This window comes from Anser brachyrhynchus (assembly GCF_964034855.1).
Source record: "Anser brachyrhynchus genome assembly, chromosome: 1".
NCBI lineage: Eukaryota > Metazoa > Chordata > Aves > Anseriformes > Anatidae > Anser > Anser brachyrhynchus.
The window spans coordinates 32,439,400-32,453,326 of record NC_137694.1 but is presented as its reverse complement, the minus strand read 5'-3'; the positions used below and the strand labels follow the sequence as shown (position 1 = coordinate 32,453,326).

At 34.4% G+C, this 13,927-nt stretch overlaps 1 protein-coding gene across 5 annotated transcripts in view; it reads left to right on the top strand.

The window, feature by feature from the left end:
* ADAMTS20 (ADAM metallopeptidase with thrombospondin type 1 motif 20) overlaps positions 1–13,927 on the top strand; it is a 97,737-nt gene that overhangs the window by 51,978 nt on the left and 31,832 nt on the right. For all 5 annotated transcript variants that reach the window (XM_080576671.1, XM_080576670.1, XM_080576668.1 and 2 more), the window contains 10 exons: positions 327–453; positions 1,127–1,337; positions 1,878–2,042; positions 2,708–2,872; positions 4,649–4,771; positions 6,122–6,229; positions 7,440–7,604; positions 7,800–8,090; positions 8,410–8,571; positions 9,924–10,100. In XM_080576671.1, the coding sequence (XP_080432797.1) occupies positions 327–453; positions 1,127–1,337; positions 1,878–2,042; positions 2,708–2,872; positions 4,649–4,771; positions 6,122–6,229; positions 7,440–7,604; positions 7,800–8,090; positions 8,410–8,571; positions 9,924–10,100 (1,694 nt within the window). The remainder of the gene's footprint in view (positions 1–326; positions 454–1,126; positions 1,338–1,877; positions 2,043–2,707; positions 2,873–4,648; positions 4,772–6,121; positions 6,230–7,439; positions 7,605–7,799; positions 8,091–8,409; positions 8,572–9,923; positions 10,101–13,927) is intronic.

Sequence of the window (13,927 nt, the reverse complement as noted above, 5' to 3'; positions counted from 1 at the left end):
GTGGTGTTCAGTAATTTGGTAATTAGGAAAGCACAGATATGATGCAAATGGAATACGTAGCCTGATGAGTAAATTTGTTGTTGTACTTTGTATTAAATGTAGTTTTCTGGAGTTTGAAATCCTCATGAGACCACTGCAGTGTAGCTGGGAGATGGCAGTGGTGGTGGGCATGACCAGGACAAGTCTAATGTTTATGCAGAATCTCCTGTATAAAAAGATTAGTGCTAATGGGGTGTCTCAGTTAAATTCCTAAATGATTAATGTAATCCATTACTGTAGAAATGCTCTCTTATTTCAGCCCCTTTTTCACTTTTCTTGTTTTCAAGGTATTCGAAGAAGGAGAATGACATGCATACGTAAAAGTGATCATGTGGTAGTATCTGATCAAAGATGTGAATTTATACCTCCTGTACCAGATGTCTCAGAAGAGTGTAATACAGAATGTGAATTAAGGTACAAAGAGGTTCCTAACTGATGAAACTACTGTGGTCTTTCCTATTTTTGTTGATAGAGACTGAAACAAAGCAATTGACTGCTTTATTGTCCCTCCCACCACCTCTTCTCCTTCCCTCATTCCTCCCTTCTCATGTCTTTCCCTCCTTTCCTCAAATCTGTCGATATAATGGGTTTATACTTTAGACTTACACCTTTGAAATTAAGTATAATTAATGTATTTTTTCTAATTCTTATTCATGAAGTTCAATGTCTTTTGCTAGGATTGTGAATCTGTTCTCTATATTCTGTCACACAAAAATTGTATTACTGGGTACAATATATTTTTCACCAGAATTGTACCCTCAACTGGAACTAATTTGAAACACAGACGTGTGTTTTTGCACTCCAAAAAAGCCCACACTGAAGTGTTCAGAAGATGAAGGATTAGAATTATAGCTTACATTTTTCAAAGTCTCCTGGGAGATTTAGACAAAAGGACCTTTAAATTTCAAAAGATGAGTCAAATTCTTTTATATTGTTCTGAAAATTCCAGTCATGATACAGATTTTATAGTTTTAGCCGTTGCCTAAAATTTGTATTACAATTTTAGGTACACTCTCTGAGTGCTTAATTAACCATAGTTTTACTCTTTAAAACACAGTTAGCTTTCTATAACAGTTTATCTTTGTAGGTGGCACAGTATTGGCAAAAGCGACTGCACATCAAAGTGTGGCCCAGGGTATCGGTCTATAGAAATCCACTGCATGAAGTACTCTGTTTCAAAAGGACTCACTGCTCCAGTGGATGATAGGTACTGTGCCGATCAGCAGAAACCACCAACCAGAGAGCCTTGTCATGGTGACTGTATGTTGACAAGTTGGCACTACACAGAATGGTCAGAGGTAAAAGTTCAAGACCTTATAATTGTTGCATTATAGTTCTAGTTAGTGTTCATAACAAATCTTAATTTCTATATATTTTTTCAGTTTAAATAGCTAAAAGAAAATAATAATTGACAAATCCATTGTTGTTGGAGGAGCTAATATCAATCTCTATATTTTGGTAACTGCTGGATGTAATTCCTTGTATGTTTATAAGAAACTGTAGCTGCCTATAATAGTTCCCAGCTTGTATTTGGACGTCAGCAGAGAAGATCTGGGGGATAAAAGTATGTGTTTTATTTGAAGTTTTAATAATTTAGTTCTGTATGGATTGGAGTAAAAGAGTTCAGCTTTCATCTTCATAAATGAGTTTTATCTTGGAACTGCTAAACAAGGTGCCAAATTTATCTCAAGTTGACATAGTAACAGTCTGTAACTTAGATGTAGGATACATCTGTCTAACATAATCTTTAATGTCTCACATTTAAGACCGACAGTGCATTTTGACCTGCATTTATCATGCTGTGTTTCCTGTTTCATAAAATCTTCTGAACACTGTAGTGTTCCAGGAGCTGTGAAAGAGGTGTCAGAACCAGAGAAGCTTTCTGTTTGAACAACTTGGGTCGTCATCTTCCTGACAGAGAATGCCAAGAACTTCCACGAGTTGTAACACAGAGTTGCAATGAATTCTTATGTCCAAGCTGGTCTGTTAGTGAGTGGAGTGAGGTAACGAACCATGTAAAACTTATTACTACTTCGGGCCTGGTCATTGATATTAAAATAAGCTGTTTTGAGTGTTTGTTTTTTGTTTTGGTTATTTTCCAAAGTAAAAGCTCTTTAATCCTAGGACTGTGTTGATACATATCTCAGATGTACAATGGCATGAAAACTTCTGAAAAGCACACCTGTAATTAATTTCTTCTCTGAAATTTTGTTACATTAATATGAGATAACACAACTGCTTAATCTATTTAGTCATACATATACCTTCATTTTTTTCTGAAGCAAAGAGAATTATCCCACCAAATGAAAAACAGAATTATATCCATTTTATTACAGTTTTTATGTATATAATACAATGATTGATAGTTTAGACATGTTCCCTGTGATATGTGCACTCACATTTTAACTGTTTTTTGTTCTGATGGAAATAAGTGAGCTGTACATTGTTTTGTATTGTATAGCTTTGGAAACTTAGTGTTATGTATTTGCACTGATATTTACAAGAAATACAGAGTTCACAAAATAACTAGTTTTGTTGCATGATGAACACTTATGAAATATTTTTGTCATTTATGTGACCTTTAAAATCCAACAGATTAGTACAAGAAAGTGAAGCAATTAATAGAGATTCATGTCTTTACAAACAGATGACTAATATTATTTTACAGTGCCCTGTTACATGTGGCAAAGGAATGAAACATCGGCAAGTATGGTGTCAACTTAATGATGAACAACTGAGAGATGACTTCTGTAATCCAAACGATAGACCAGGTTCAGTAACACCATGTGAACTTCATGAATGCGCATCTTGGCAAGTAGGGCCTTGGGGATCAGTGAGTACATCAGGATTCCTGGCTTTTGTCTTGTATTTCAGACTATGAGTGATCACAAAACAACACCATTTAAATATTTTAATTGGACCTTAAGCAGCTACTTGAAGGTGAATTGGTTCGCACATTTGTTTGTTCCTATTGACTATCTAACCTGTAATTTAGAAACACCCTTATGTAAGTTAGGTGCCTAAAACAGACACTGACTCTGAGCCTTAATATCAAAAATCGCCAATGCTATTTCACATGAATGTATTTAATTTCCAAAATAATGAAAATGTAGATAGCAAAGCATTCAAATGAATGAGACAGGTAAAAGACCAGATATTTATAGGTGTGTCAGCATATTTAAGTGATAGCTTTAATTAAGATCATAGAATTATATATGCTAATAATAGCAGACAAAAAGATTTAGTATTTGTTTCCTTTGTTTTGATCTTCAATGATGAAAGAGTTTCTATGTCTTAATGTGAGAGTGCTGTTCCTTTGTCTAATGATGCTTATGTATAGCAGAGGGGCTTCAAAATTCCAGAAAAAGTTGAATTAATTTTTGAAGGAAGCTTTTGTCACCAAATAGGTGAGCATTAATTAAAAAATAATAAGGTACTCAATGCTGTGGAGCTTTCTCATGATCAAATTGCCCAAGCCAATAGAAGTATTGGATTGTTTGGTGTTTCTTGTTAGTGAGAACTCATAACTGAATAGCAGGTAATATTTATTTTTTACATATAACCAGTCAGTTAAATACATAATAAATAAATCCTTTGAAAATTAAGCATGTATTTAACTTACACATTTCTTTTGTATAGAACTTTTCTCATGTCATATTTGTTCATGTTAGAGATAACCATGCTGTTGTCTAACATAGAATCATAGAACCAAAGAATCATAGGTTGGAAGGGACCTTAAAGATCATCCAGTTCCAACCCCCCTGCCATGGGCAGGGACACCACCCACCAGACCAGGTTGCACAGGACCTTGTCCAACCTGATCTTGAACACCTCCAGGGATGGGGCATCCACAGCTTCTCTGCGAAACCTATTCCAGTGTTTCACCACCCTCATAATGAAGAATTTCCTCCTTATATCTGATCTAAATCTACCCTCTTTCAGTTTAAAACCATTCCCCTTTGTCCTGTCATTATCTGACTGAGCAAAAAGTTGCTTTCCATCTTTATGCATCTCCATAAGCCCCTTTTAAGTATTGAAAAGCTGCAGTAAGGTCACCCCAGAGACTTCTTCAGGCTGAACATCCCCAGCTCTTTCAGCCTTTCTTTATAATGTTGAATTCCTTTTGGGTAATCTTCTGGTTATAGGATGCTGGCATCCTGGCTCCCTACAAGCTCAATGCAAAAATGAAAGAGGAAATTAAATTTCTTTAATTTCTTAAAAATTAACCCACCCCGCCTTACCCCAGTTTTTATTACTGAGCATGATGTTTTATGGTATGGATAATCCCTTTGGTCAATTTGGGTCAGCTGTCATAGCTGCATCCTTTCCCAGTCTGTTGCCCACCTCCAGTATACTAGAGGGGACAGAGTGGGGAAAAAAAAAGGACACTGTGCAAGCACTGTTGGGCAATAACCAAAATTTGGTTTGTTATACTATTTTAGCACCATATGGTCTGCTGTGAAGAAAGTTAACTGCATCCCAGCCAGACTCAGTTCGCATTCCTATTCCTATTCTATGCTAGAGAGAGTTTTAAAATATAAAAATTGTAGTTAAAAAATTAATTTGGATTAAACATAGTGCTATTTCAAGTGTGTGAAATTATTAACAGTGTACTGTAACATGTGGACGTGGATACCAAATGCGTGCAGTCAAATGTGTTACTGGGACTTACAGAGTTATTCTGGATGATGACAGAGAATGTAATGCTGCTACTCGTCCTAGAGATAACCAAGTAAGTTAAAAACACTTTTCAGTCGGTTGTGCATTTTAGTTAAAATAATTTAAAAATGAATGTGGTCTAGTGACTTTTTGGTGAAACTTGCAAGAAACAATTTCTAGAATGAGGAAAAAAAAAACCTGAAACTGTCTGGTCTTTTTCTATGCTTCAAATTTGGCCTTGGTAATTAAATAAAAGAAAAGTAATAAGGAGATCGGAGATTTGAAAATCTGGCATATATTGACGGGGTCAAAGACCTTTTGTTACTTGTAAATAAAAATCTTTGAAGACCCTAACATAGAACAATGTGAGGTTGACTGCTTGTCGTGATGTTTAGTAATCACACCTAACAGGCTTGATACTCTACTCTAGAATTCTGTTTGTTCTTAAAAGAAAGTCATGGTTACTTGAGGAAAGCTTTGATGGTGGCAGTAATGCTAATTTGAAACAGTATAGACTTGAATTATATATAGTTCAGTATGGTATTAATATGGTTCTCTACATTTCCTCCCCATCTCTGTTTGCTTACTTTTTCACTTCTTTTAATTTAAATCTATTGTTTTTTAGAAGAAATGTCTTTAATACAGTCAATGGGTTTACCTCTAACTGAAACCAATTATTGTCTAACATGCTATGGATTAATATGTTGATCTGGCTACCAGATTGATTCTTCACATTTATATCCAGTTAGGCTGGTAACCACTTACCTCTCTGAGGGCAAGCTCTGATTCTGATCTGTTTTTTAAGAATAAAAACCATAGGGTATTGTGGTCCAGAATAACCTGGTCACAAGTCACCAGCCCTGTGAGGGCTTCTTGAATAAGTTTTCAAATTATAAAAGCCAAACAGATTAAGTACAGATTAATTTCCACTCCACTCCACTCTAAATTGGTTGGAGTATGCTTCTTATTTTGAACTGTGGTACCTGTTTATCTGTTGGCTGAAACTGAAGAATTTCCTGGTTTTGGTAACTGAAGGTATAAAGTGGCACAGCCACTTTCTTCATTCAGTTCTGTACCGCAGGAAACAGAACAGTCATGTTCATGCCCCTTGTCTCCAGCAAATTACCTGATATAGTTCTTTCTCAAAGCACAAATATTACCAGTTATCATAACTCATACAGCGTTAACATTAAATAGTCTTTGCCTCTCAATTTGAAATAAAACAATTTAATAAAAAGCTTTGATTATAATGCCAGAGGAAAGTAAAAGATGACATTTACTATTTAATTAATGCTGACTTATTGGAATAGTAGCATCTATCTGTTTGTATGAGCCATCTGCTTTATATTTGTTTTTTCCAAATCTCATACTTTGAAAGCTTTGTTTGTTTATTTATTTATTTATTTATTAATCACCCCCACAGGAATGTGAATTGCCCGCTTGTCCAGAAACTACAAAATTATGGACTACGTCGCTTCCTCTAATCCATGTGGGGAAGGTGACCCAATGGAGATATGGATCATGGACTCCGGTATGTAATGTAAAAGTGATCACAGCTGCCAGAGCAGTCTTCCCTTCTGTCACCCATTTTTCCATAAAGGTGTCATTAGTATATCTTTCAGACTGAAATCTCCTTGAGACGATCTTTAAAGAAATTCTCTTTTTTTTTTTTTTTTTTAAGAACCTGTTTCTTTAGAAGGAGATAGACACTCCCAGCAAATTCTGTGTGTTTCAAATCTAGCTAGGGAAAGTAAAAGAAAAAAAAGATTTGGGGGATGGGAGTTCTGAGTAGAACAGCTTTGATATGATTGAGAGTGTTCGAGGAAGTGTGTTTCAAAACAGTTTTGATCATTGTCTGAACATGGAGAACATCTTTCATTTTCATAAAATATGATTTAAATCTTGTATGTGAATAGCAATATTAAATAGTTTGGGTCTTTAAAGATCCAATTTCATACAACTCGTAAAATAAGTGTTACACAACAAACTAATTTATACACAAACTCTATTTAATCAAAGAGTGTTTGATTTTTGATTTTCATACTAATGAAAATTAGTTTTATTTGACAGAGATATGAAAATTTAGAATCATCTGTAAAAATATAGGTGTTTGTTAATCCCTTGAGGTTCTTAATCAAGAATATAGCATTTTTATCTTTGCACAAACTGTTTTAACAAAATAGTAGTAAAGAGTGCATAGACTGGGGCTACTCAGAAGCTGTTTACTAAATCCCCCTGCAACTGTTCATCTATAATAGCATCAGAAGGGGCTCAATTTAATATGCTGATATGAACTAAAATGGCAAATGAATTGTGAATATCATTTTTTATTATTATCAGTTGATGTAAATATTGCATCACTGTGAAATAACTAAAATGTTCTGGAAGTTGCTCTCTAATGTGTCTGGTTCTGGTTCTGCTCTCTAATGTGTCTGTGTATGGTTCCATATTATAGTTGAAATGCTACCTGTTAGATATGTTGAATTACTTTCCAAGAATGAAGGCTATGCACTTTAGTTCCAAGCCAACAGGAATTCTTAAGGCCTACAACATCCAGCAAAATTTTGCTTTCCTTCTTGAGTGCATGGCTCTATACTTGTATATTGATTTGAGATAAAATCTGTTTCTCAGTGTTTAATTCTAAAGTTAAGCTGATACTAAGCTGTGTTAGCATTTTTGATGCTTGCATGATCTTTTTTTGGCCTCATAAAATGTGGTGAAAATGGATTGTTCTCTGACAGTGCTCTGCATCCTGTGGGAAAGGTGATCGTGCTCGCTATGTAAGCTGTAGAGATGCTCATGGAGGAATAGCAGATGAATCTTTCTGTGCTCATTTACCACGACCAGCTGAAGTTTCAAGTTGCTTTAGCCCATGTGGAGAGTGGCAAGTTGGAAACTGGTCCCCTGTAAGTATTGCTTGGAGTGTTTTTTTTCATGTTTCTAGTTAGAAATTGGGACTTCATATTCTGTACATGTATTATTGAATTTGCATCCTTTGAAACAGTGAAGTATATGTTTCTTATTGTCAAAAGTAAATAGAAATGTCTTTGGTTATTAGTTACCAATGTTCTATCACAAATATTGGGTTAATTTTTGGTCAGTGTACAGTTACGTGTGATAGTGGAACAGTAACAAGACAAGTTATCTGTGTCAACTATCATCAACAAATCAACGAGAATTACTGTGATCCTGAAGGCCGTCCCTCTAAAGAACGAGAATGTAACATGCCACCATGTCCACCAGTTTATCATCATACTCCAAGAATACATGACCGTCCAAGTAATTTTCCAGAAATAGGTTATCTTCCAATACACCATCCGCAAGACAATACAAACCAGTGGAACCATCCTTCTGTAGGAGGATATCAATGGAGAACTGGACCCTGGGGAGCAGTAAGATTTTTTTTTAATATATATATTAATTTGTTATCTCACTTTTGTGTAAACATTTCTAGAAACATTATTGCAGTACGGGTTTGGTCAAAAGAAAAATACATTTATTTTTTAAAAAAGTACTATTATGAAAAATACATTTGATCTGAAACATAATTTTTGTGCAATTTCAACTTTAAAATACTTCAACATGGTAATTTTTATTTGCAAATTTCCAGTTTGGAATGTTAACATTTTTTATTTTTTTTTAAGTTGTAACCAACGTTATACATTTTTCTGATTACGCAATGGTGATATATATCTTTACATGTTTTGGTAGTGCTCTAGTACTTGTGCAGGTGGATTTCACCGTCGGGTTGTAGTATGTCAAGACGAGGAAGGAAGAAGCGCTAGTTACTGTGACGAGGCAACAAAACCTCCAGAGTCAAGACACTGTGATTCTGGACCCTGCCCACGATGGAACTATGGGAACTGGGGAGAAGTAAGATCATTTCACTTTCAAGTGGAAACGTTATTTACATAAGCTTAGATATAGCTTAGATATAATAATTTGAATGTGAATGAAAACATTTTTTTTTACTTATTTAAAAATAATGAGTTTCAACCTGTTTATCTAAAATTTGTTCTTTGATGAAATACAGAAGTCTAGCATAACTATGGGTAGTGTAAATATACATCTAAAAGATGTAGGTATTGTGTGATGCTAAAGGTGTACAAAATAATTGGAAATACATTATTGTATTTTTAAAAAATACTATAGTGATAACTTCAGAAATTCTAGTTTTATTAACACATGGCTGGTATTTCTCAATCCATTAAGTCATTAAGTACTTGCTGTAAAAGCTTATAATTGAATGTTGTAGTAGTATATCGAATCTTTAAACAGACAGAATTATTTTCCTTTATAAAAAGATGAATTATATGAGGAAAAACCACAATGTAATAGCTAGCCTCAGAAAAAAAAAGTGAGCACAAGAAGCTTAAAAGAAAGGCTTTTACTTCAAATTCCATAGGCGCTGACTGGAATACCTGCAAGCAGGTATACTTATTATATGTATGAAAAAATGAAAAAAAAAACCAACCCTCCCACCCCCCACCCCCCCGCCAAAAAAAATAAACAAAAACAACCAACAACAACATAAAAGAACTTCCCCCTCCCTTGATTGTTGTAACAGATGAAAGGTATGAAGATAAGATGGTGCATCTAAAAAGTGTGCCAGGGTTAGAATGTTTTAATGCAATGTTATACGTTGTTGGGCAAAGAACGGTTTCTCCATTCTATGTATTGTCATTTTTGACCGTGCGTTCCTGATCAAACGCTACAGAAGGAGTTAGAAATGTTTTGTCTGACATTCATTCTGCTATAACCTCTTACGGTTCCTACCCTCTTCTCTTACTCTTGATACATCAATATCTAGATTTGAGAAAAGAAGAAAAATTGGGTGAATTTTTATGTATTTATTTATTTTCTATTTTGGTCAAATCTAGTTGTTTTGTTCTCAAGTCCAGTCTCAGTGTCATGTTTTTTCATGTTTATTCTCACAAATAGTTATTTTTCCTTGAAAGAGTAGATTTTCTGTAACTGAAACTTTTTGTATTTTTTATAGTTTGGTAAATTATAAAAATGTAGCTTTGTAAATGTTTTGGTGAGAGAATAATTTTCTTATTATATGAAATTAGAGTGTAAGTTCTTATTCTTGAGTTGAGCACCCAGGGAACATGAAAGTAGACATGGTAGATAGTAACATGCATCGATTATTGCTATATTGCTTTACATCAATAGTTTTTGATGACCCTTAACAAAAAATCTGTCTGTAAAATTTTATGTTTTAGTGTACTCAAACGTGTGGAGATGGAATAAAGACAAGACTGGTGATTTGTCAGCTTCCTACTGGCCAAATGTTGGGTGATCAAAACTGTGAAATTCTAGACAAGCCACCTAATATGGCACAATGTAATGTGCATTCTTGCCCTGGTGATGTTTCATGGCATCGGGGACCATGGAAATCGGTACGATAGCATTCACTAATATTTTTCGCTCTTTGTTCTTTCTGTCACTCTATTTCCCCTTGCCTTTTAAAAATTATATTATTATTTTATTTGATAACAGTGAAATAATAATGCATGTGGAAATATAGTTGCTGTATTTTTATTAAGCAATTGCTCCTGCTGTCATTGAATTAAATGGGAAATAGCCATTTATTTCAGTGGGAACAGTATTGTGCTCTGTAAAACATCATAGAGAATATTCTGAAATTTACCAGAAATCATTATAGCTAATAGTGATGCCTATTAGGTTGTTCTATTTTGAAGGATTACGATTTGATCTGTGTTTTAATTTAAAAGTATATGCTGTAATTTATACTGTAGCATTATCTACATATTTATATTTGTAAAAAAAATCAAAAAAGGCTTTCTAGCGCATAACTTTTCACTAATAGAATATTTAAATATAAGCTATCTCACACATGTATATTACACTCTGTCATCAAACAACATATTACTCCATATTACGTGTACATTTGTGTATAAAGGTTTATATTTGTGGTTTTAAAACAGTGACTAATTAAAGTTGTCTGTGTATAATTATGTATGTAACTATAATATGTTTTTGTCTATATGTCACTGTCTATTAATGTATAAAAATGACCACAGTAATTACCATTAATCTTTAAAATTGCCACTAGCAAATAATTAACATGGAGAAGTAATCATAGTATACTCTACAATAGAGAGTACATTATATTTCCCAAGCTATGAATTTGACAACAATATTTATTAGTTATTGTGCTCAATTTTAAAGAGATTAATGGCAATCAAAGGAGGTTGGATCCAGTTCTGGTTCCGTTAGAAATCAGTTCAAAACCTGTCATTAACATCACTGGGAGACGGACTAGGATAACAGTTCTGTACACTTATTTAAAATATATATATAATCTGGTTCTTTGAATTATCATGGAGACATTAAAAAAATATTATCCAATTTCAGCTTTAAAAAATTGATTAGTTTATATAATCTAATTTATTGCAAATACATTTTAAAATGAATGTTTGAATTAATAATTTACCACAGTTATCTTTCTTCCACTGTGCAAACAGTTTTGGGTTTGTGTTTAACAGACACCAGAGTTTCATCTTTAGCCGTTATTCAAAAAATTAGTGGTGACTTACTAATACTTTATTAATATATTACTTCAGGTGCTGAGGAGGCAAACAGGGCATTTGGCACATCGTTGCCTTTGCATTAATAGCTTACCTATAAGTTATTGCAATGTGTTGTAAGTGGCATATATGGCTTAGCTTTGCAAAGATTTTCTGGTTGTTTTATATCACAGTTAAAGCCAATGTAATCTTTCAAAAACTAAGTTTAGAATGGAATCTTACCAAGGAGAGAGTTTGTGGCTTCTGTTTTATATGCGATTGCAAGTTCTGCAGGTATTCAGTAATAACTTTAATTTCATGAGAAATTTCATCTGTGACGTGGTGTTGAGCAGAAACCAACCAAGTAGGTTCAGGAAATAAAAGTAGGCTCACATGCTAAATACGGTGTCACTTTTCAGTAGTTTAGCTAGTCTGAACACTGCCAACACACAACCTTCAGTTAATTTTTGTCGCTGTTTAAATAGAACAAACTTTCTTCATTGAGGACAACTACTATAAAGTAGTAGAAGCTTTAGTCACATAAACACTGATGTACCTTAGCACAACTGGCTCTGTTTAGTCTTCACCTATGGGTGGCTGACCAGCTATGTGACAGTCTGGCCTTAGATGATGGCTCTGCCTGTCCCATGCCTTCCTGGAGTACAGTGTGCTCTCATATAGGGTGCTCTTAATGGTACATTAACATAAATGCTGTGCATTTAGATGTAGTTTTGTCTAAACCATGACTGAACTAAAAGCTTTAGCTTACTGATTATTTCAGCTTTTACAAAGCCTGATAGTTTCCTTTTGATTTTTGTGTTCAAGCAGAAATGGATTCACAAAAAGCTCAATATTAGCAAAGACTAATCCAGAATCCTTAGAGTGCAGAACCTGAGCCACAACATTGAAAGACTGTTCTCGTTAATCAGTTTTCAGTGTCTTTTATGTGGAAGTGCGAACCTCCGATGGTGCTTGCCCTCTGTTTAGAACGTAACTAAAATTACACTGATCATTTTAATGATGAATTTTGGTTAGACTTTTGAAGAAGTTTAAGGTTCAAATCACTGAAAGTTGGCCATGTGCACTGCAGTAGCTGTCCACTGTTCTCTCTTGAAATCTAATCAATTACGTGGGGAAGTACCAGGTATTTGACCTTTGTTAGTCTTTGAATTGCTTCAGACCACGATGAGCAGGCATCTAGTGATTTGTAATGCCTGGCTGCTTGAGCTTGTCCAGTTCTGCAAAGGAAAGGAAACTGATTAAAATGACTCAGAATAAACTCTTCAAAATAATGTTTAATCTGTCTTCTGAAGTACCCATTTCCTTATCTGAGTTTAATCATATCATGCGAAGATAAGGGAGTCAGGCAAGAGCATTTCCAATGTCTGCTCTGGACAGAAAGGCTTTTACTATGTCCAGTACAGACTTGTAAACCATTTATTGTAGGGCTTTTTTAACAGTAAAGATTGAGAATTAAAATTGTGCAATAGAAATAATGATCCCAGATGCATAAATTTGTGTGACTACCTTGTATTTCAAAAGAAGCAGCTTCTGACCACTTCAGATAATTAGCTAATTATTGATTAACTAATTCCATACTATTGATGTAATAAATCTTACAAAAGCTGCTGGTTAGAGCAGATACAGAACGACAAGGTGAGGTTTGCAGCACGTTAATGTACAGTATCTTTCCCCCTTCAGTGCAAGCTGGGTACTTCTGTTTTAGGATAATAAGCTTGCTTATACTTAGGGATAGCTCTAACTCAGACGCAAGAAAATTTACTACCATGTGGAAAAGAATGTTAGTTCAGTTAGTTCAGGTCTGTTCCAAAAATCAGCAGTAAAAATGTTTTTGGTTCTTCATCTTGATATTCTAGGCTGATACTTTGTACGGATATTTTTAGAGTTGTGAACTACCATTAACAGTACAGCATGAGAGAAGTAGTAAATTACTTATGGCTGAAGTCTAAATTAATGAGTCATTATCTAATTAATTTTAATCGGATTCAGAAACTTTGATTGTTTGAATTCCCGAAACTTTATTCAGTCCAGAATTTTCATATTCATGCTATCCAAGCCAGAGAAGCACTCTGCAGTTTTACAGATGGCTAAGAAACACAGCCTTTTGCTTGTAAGTTGAATTCATTTGACCTGGAGGTCACTGAGAGACTCTGGCAATGATCTTTTTATCTTTAGCTTACTTTTTCTGCCCTGTTATTTTTTAGCAGGAACTGAATTCTGCTCTTCTTTTGTTCAGCCTTTGTATCAAATTCCAGAAAAAATGGAGTGTGTTTACACCGTCCCTGCATCCTGAGGGACTTTGGATGATTGCCTTGTTTGTAAAGAACATTGGTGTCAACTCCTAATGTAAATGAGGTTGATAAAATATTGTATGAACATTCCTGAGTTCAAATGTTTTAAGATAATGTTTTAGCCTGAGTGGTTTGTATCTCAGTACACTACCTCATTTTTGATCCATGAAAATTATGATACATATATATTTTGATGTGTACATATCTATAATGAGTTTATAAGTTATTATTTACTTCAGGTAAATACATTCTTTGCTTACTTTAATGGAGTTGCACCACCAGTAAATCTGGCCTGTGTGTCTTGGGTATTTTTCTTTTAGGCTACTCTGGTTTCATTGGTGAAGGGATTGAGGCAATGATCCAAAACTACACGAAATAATGAAT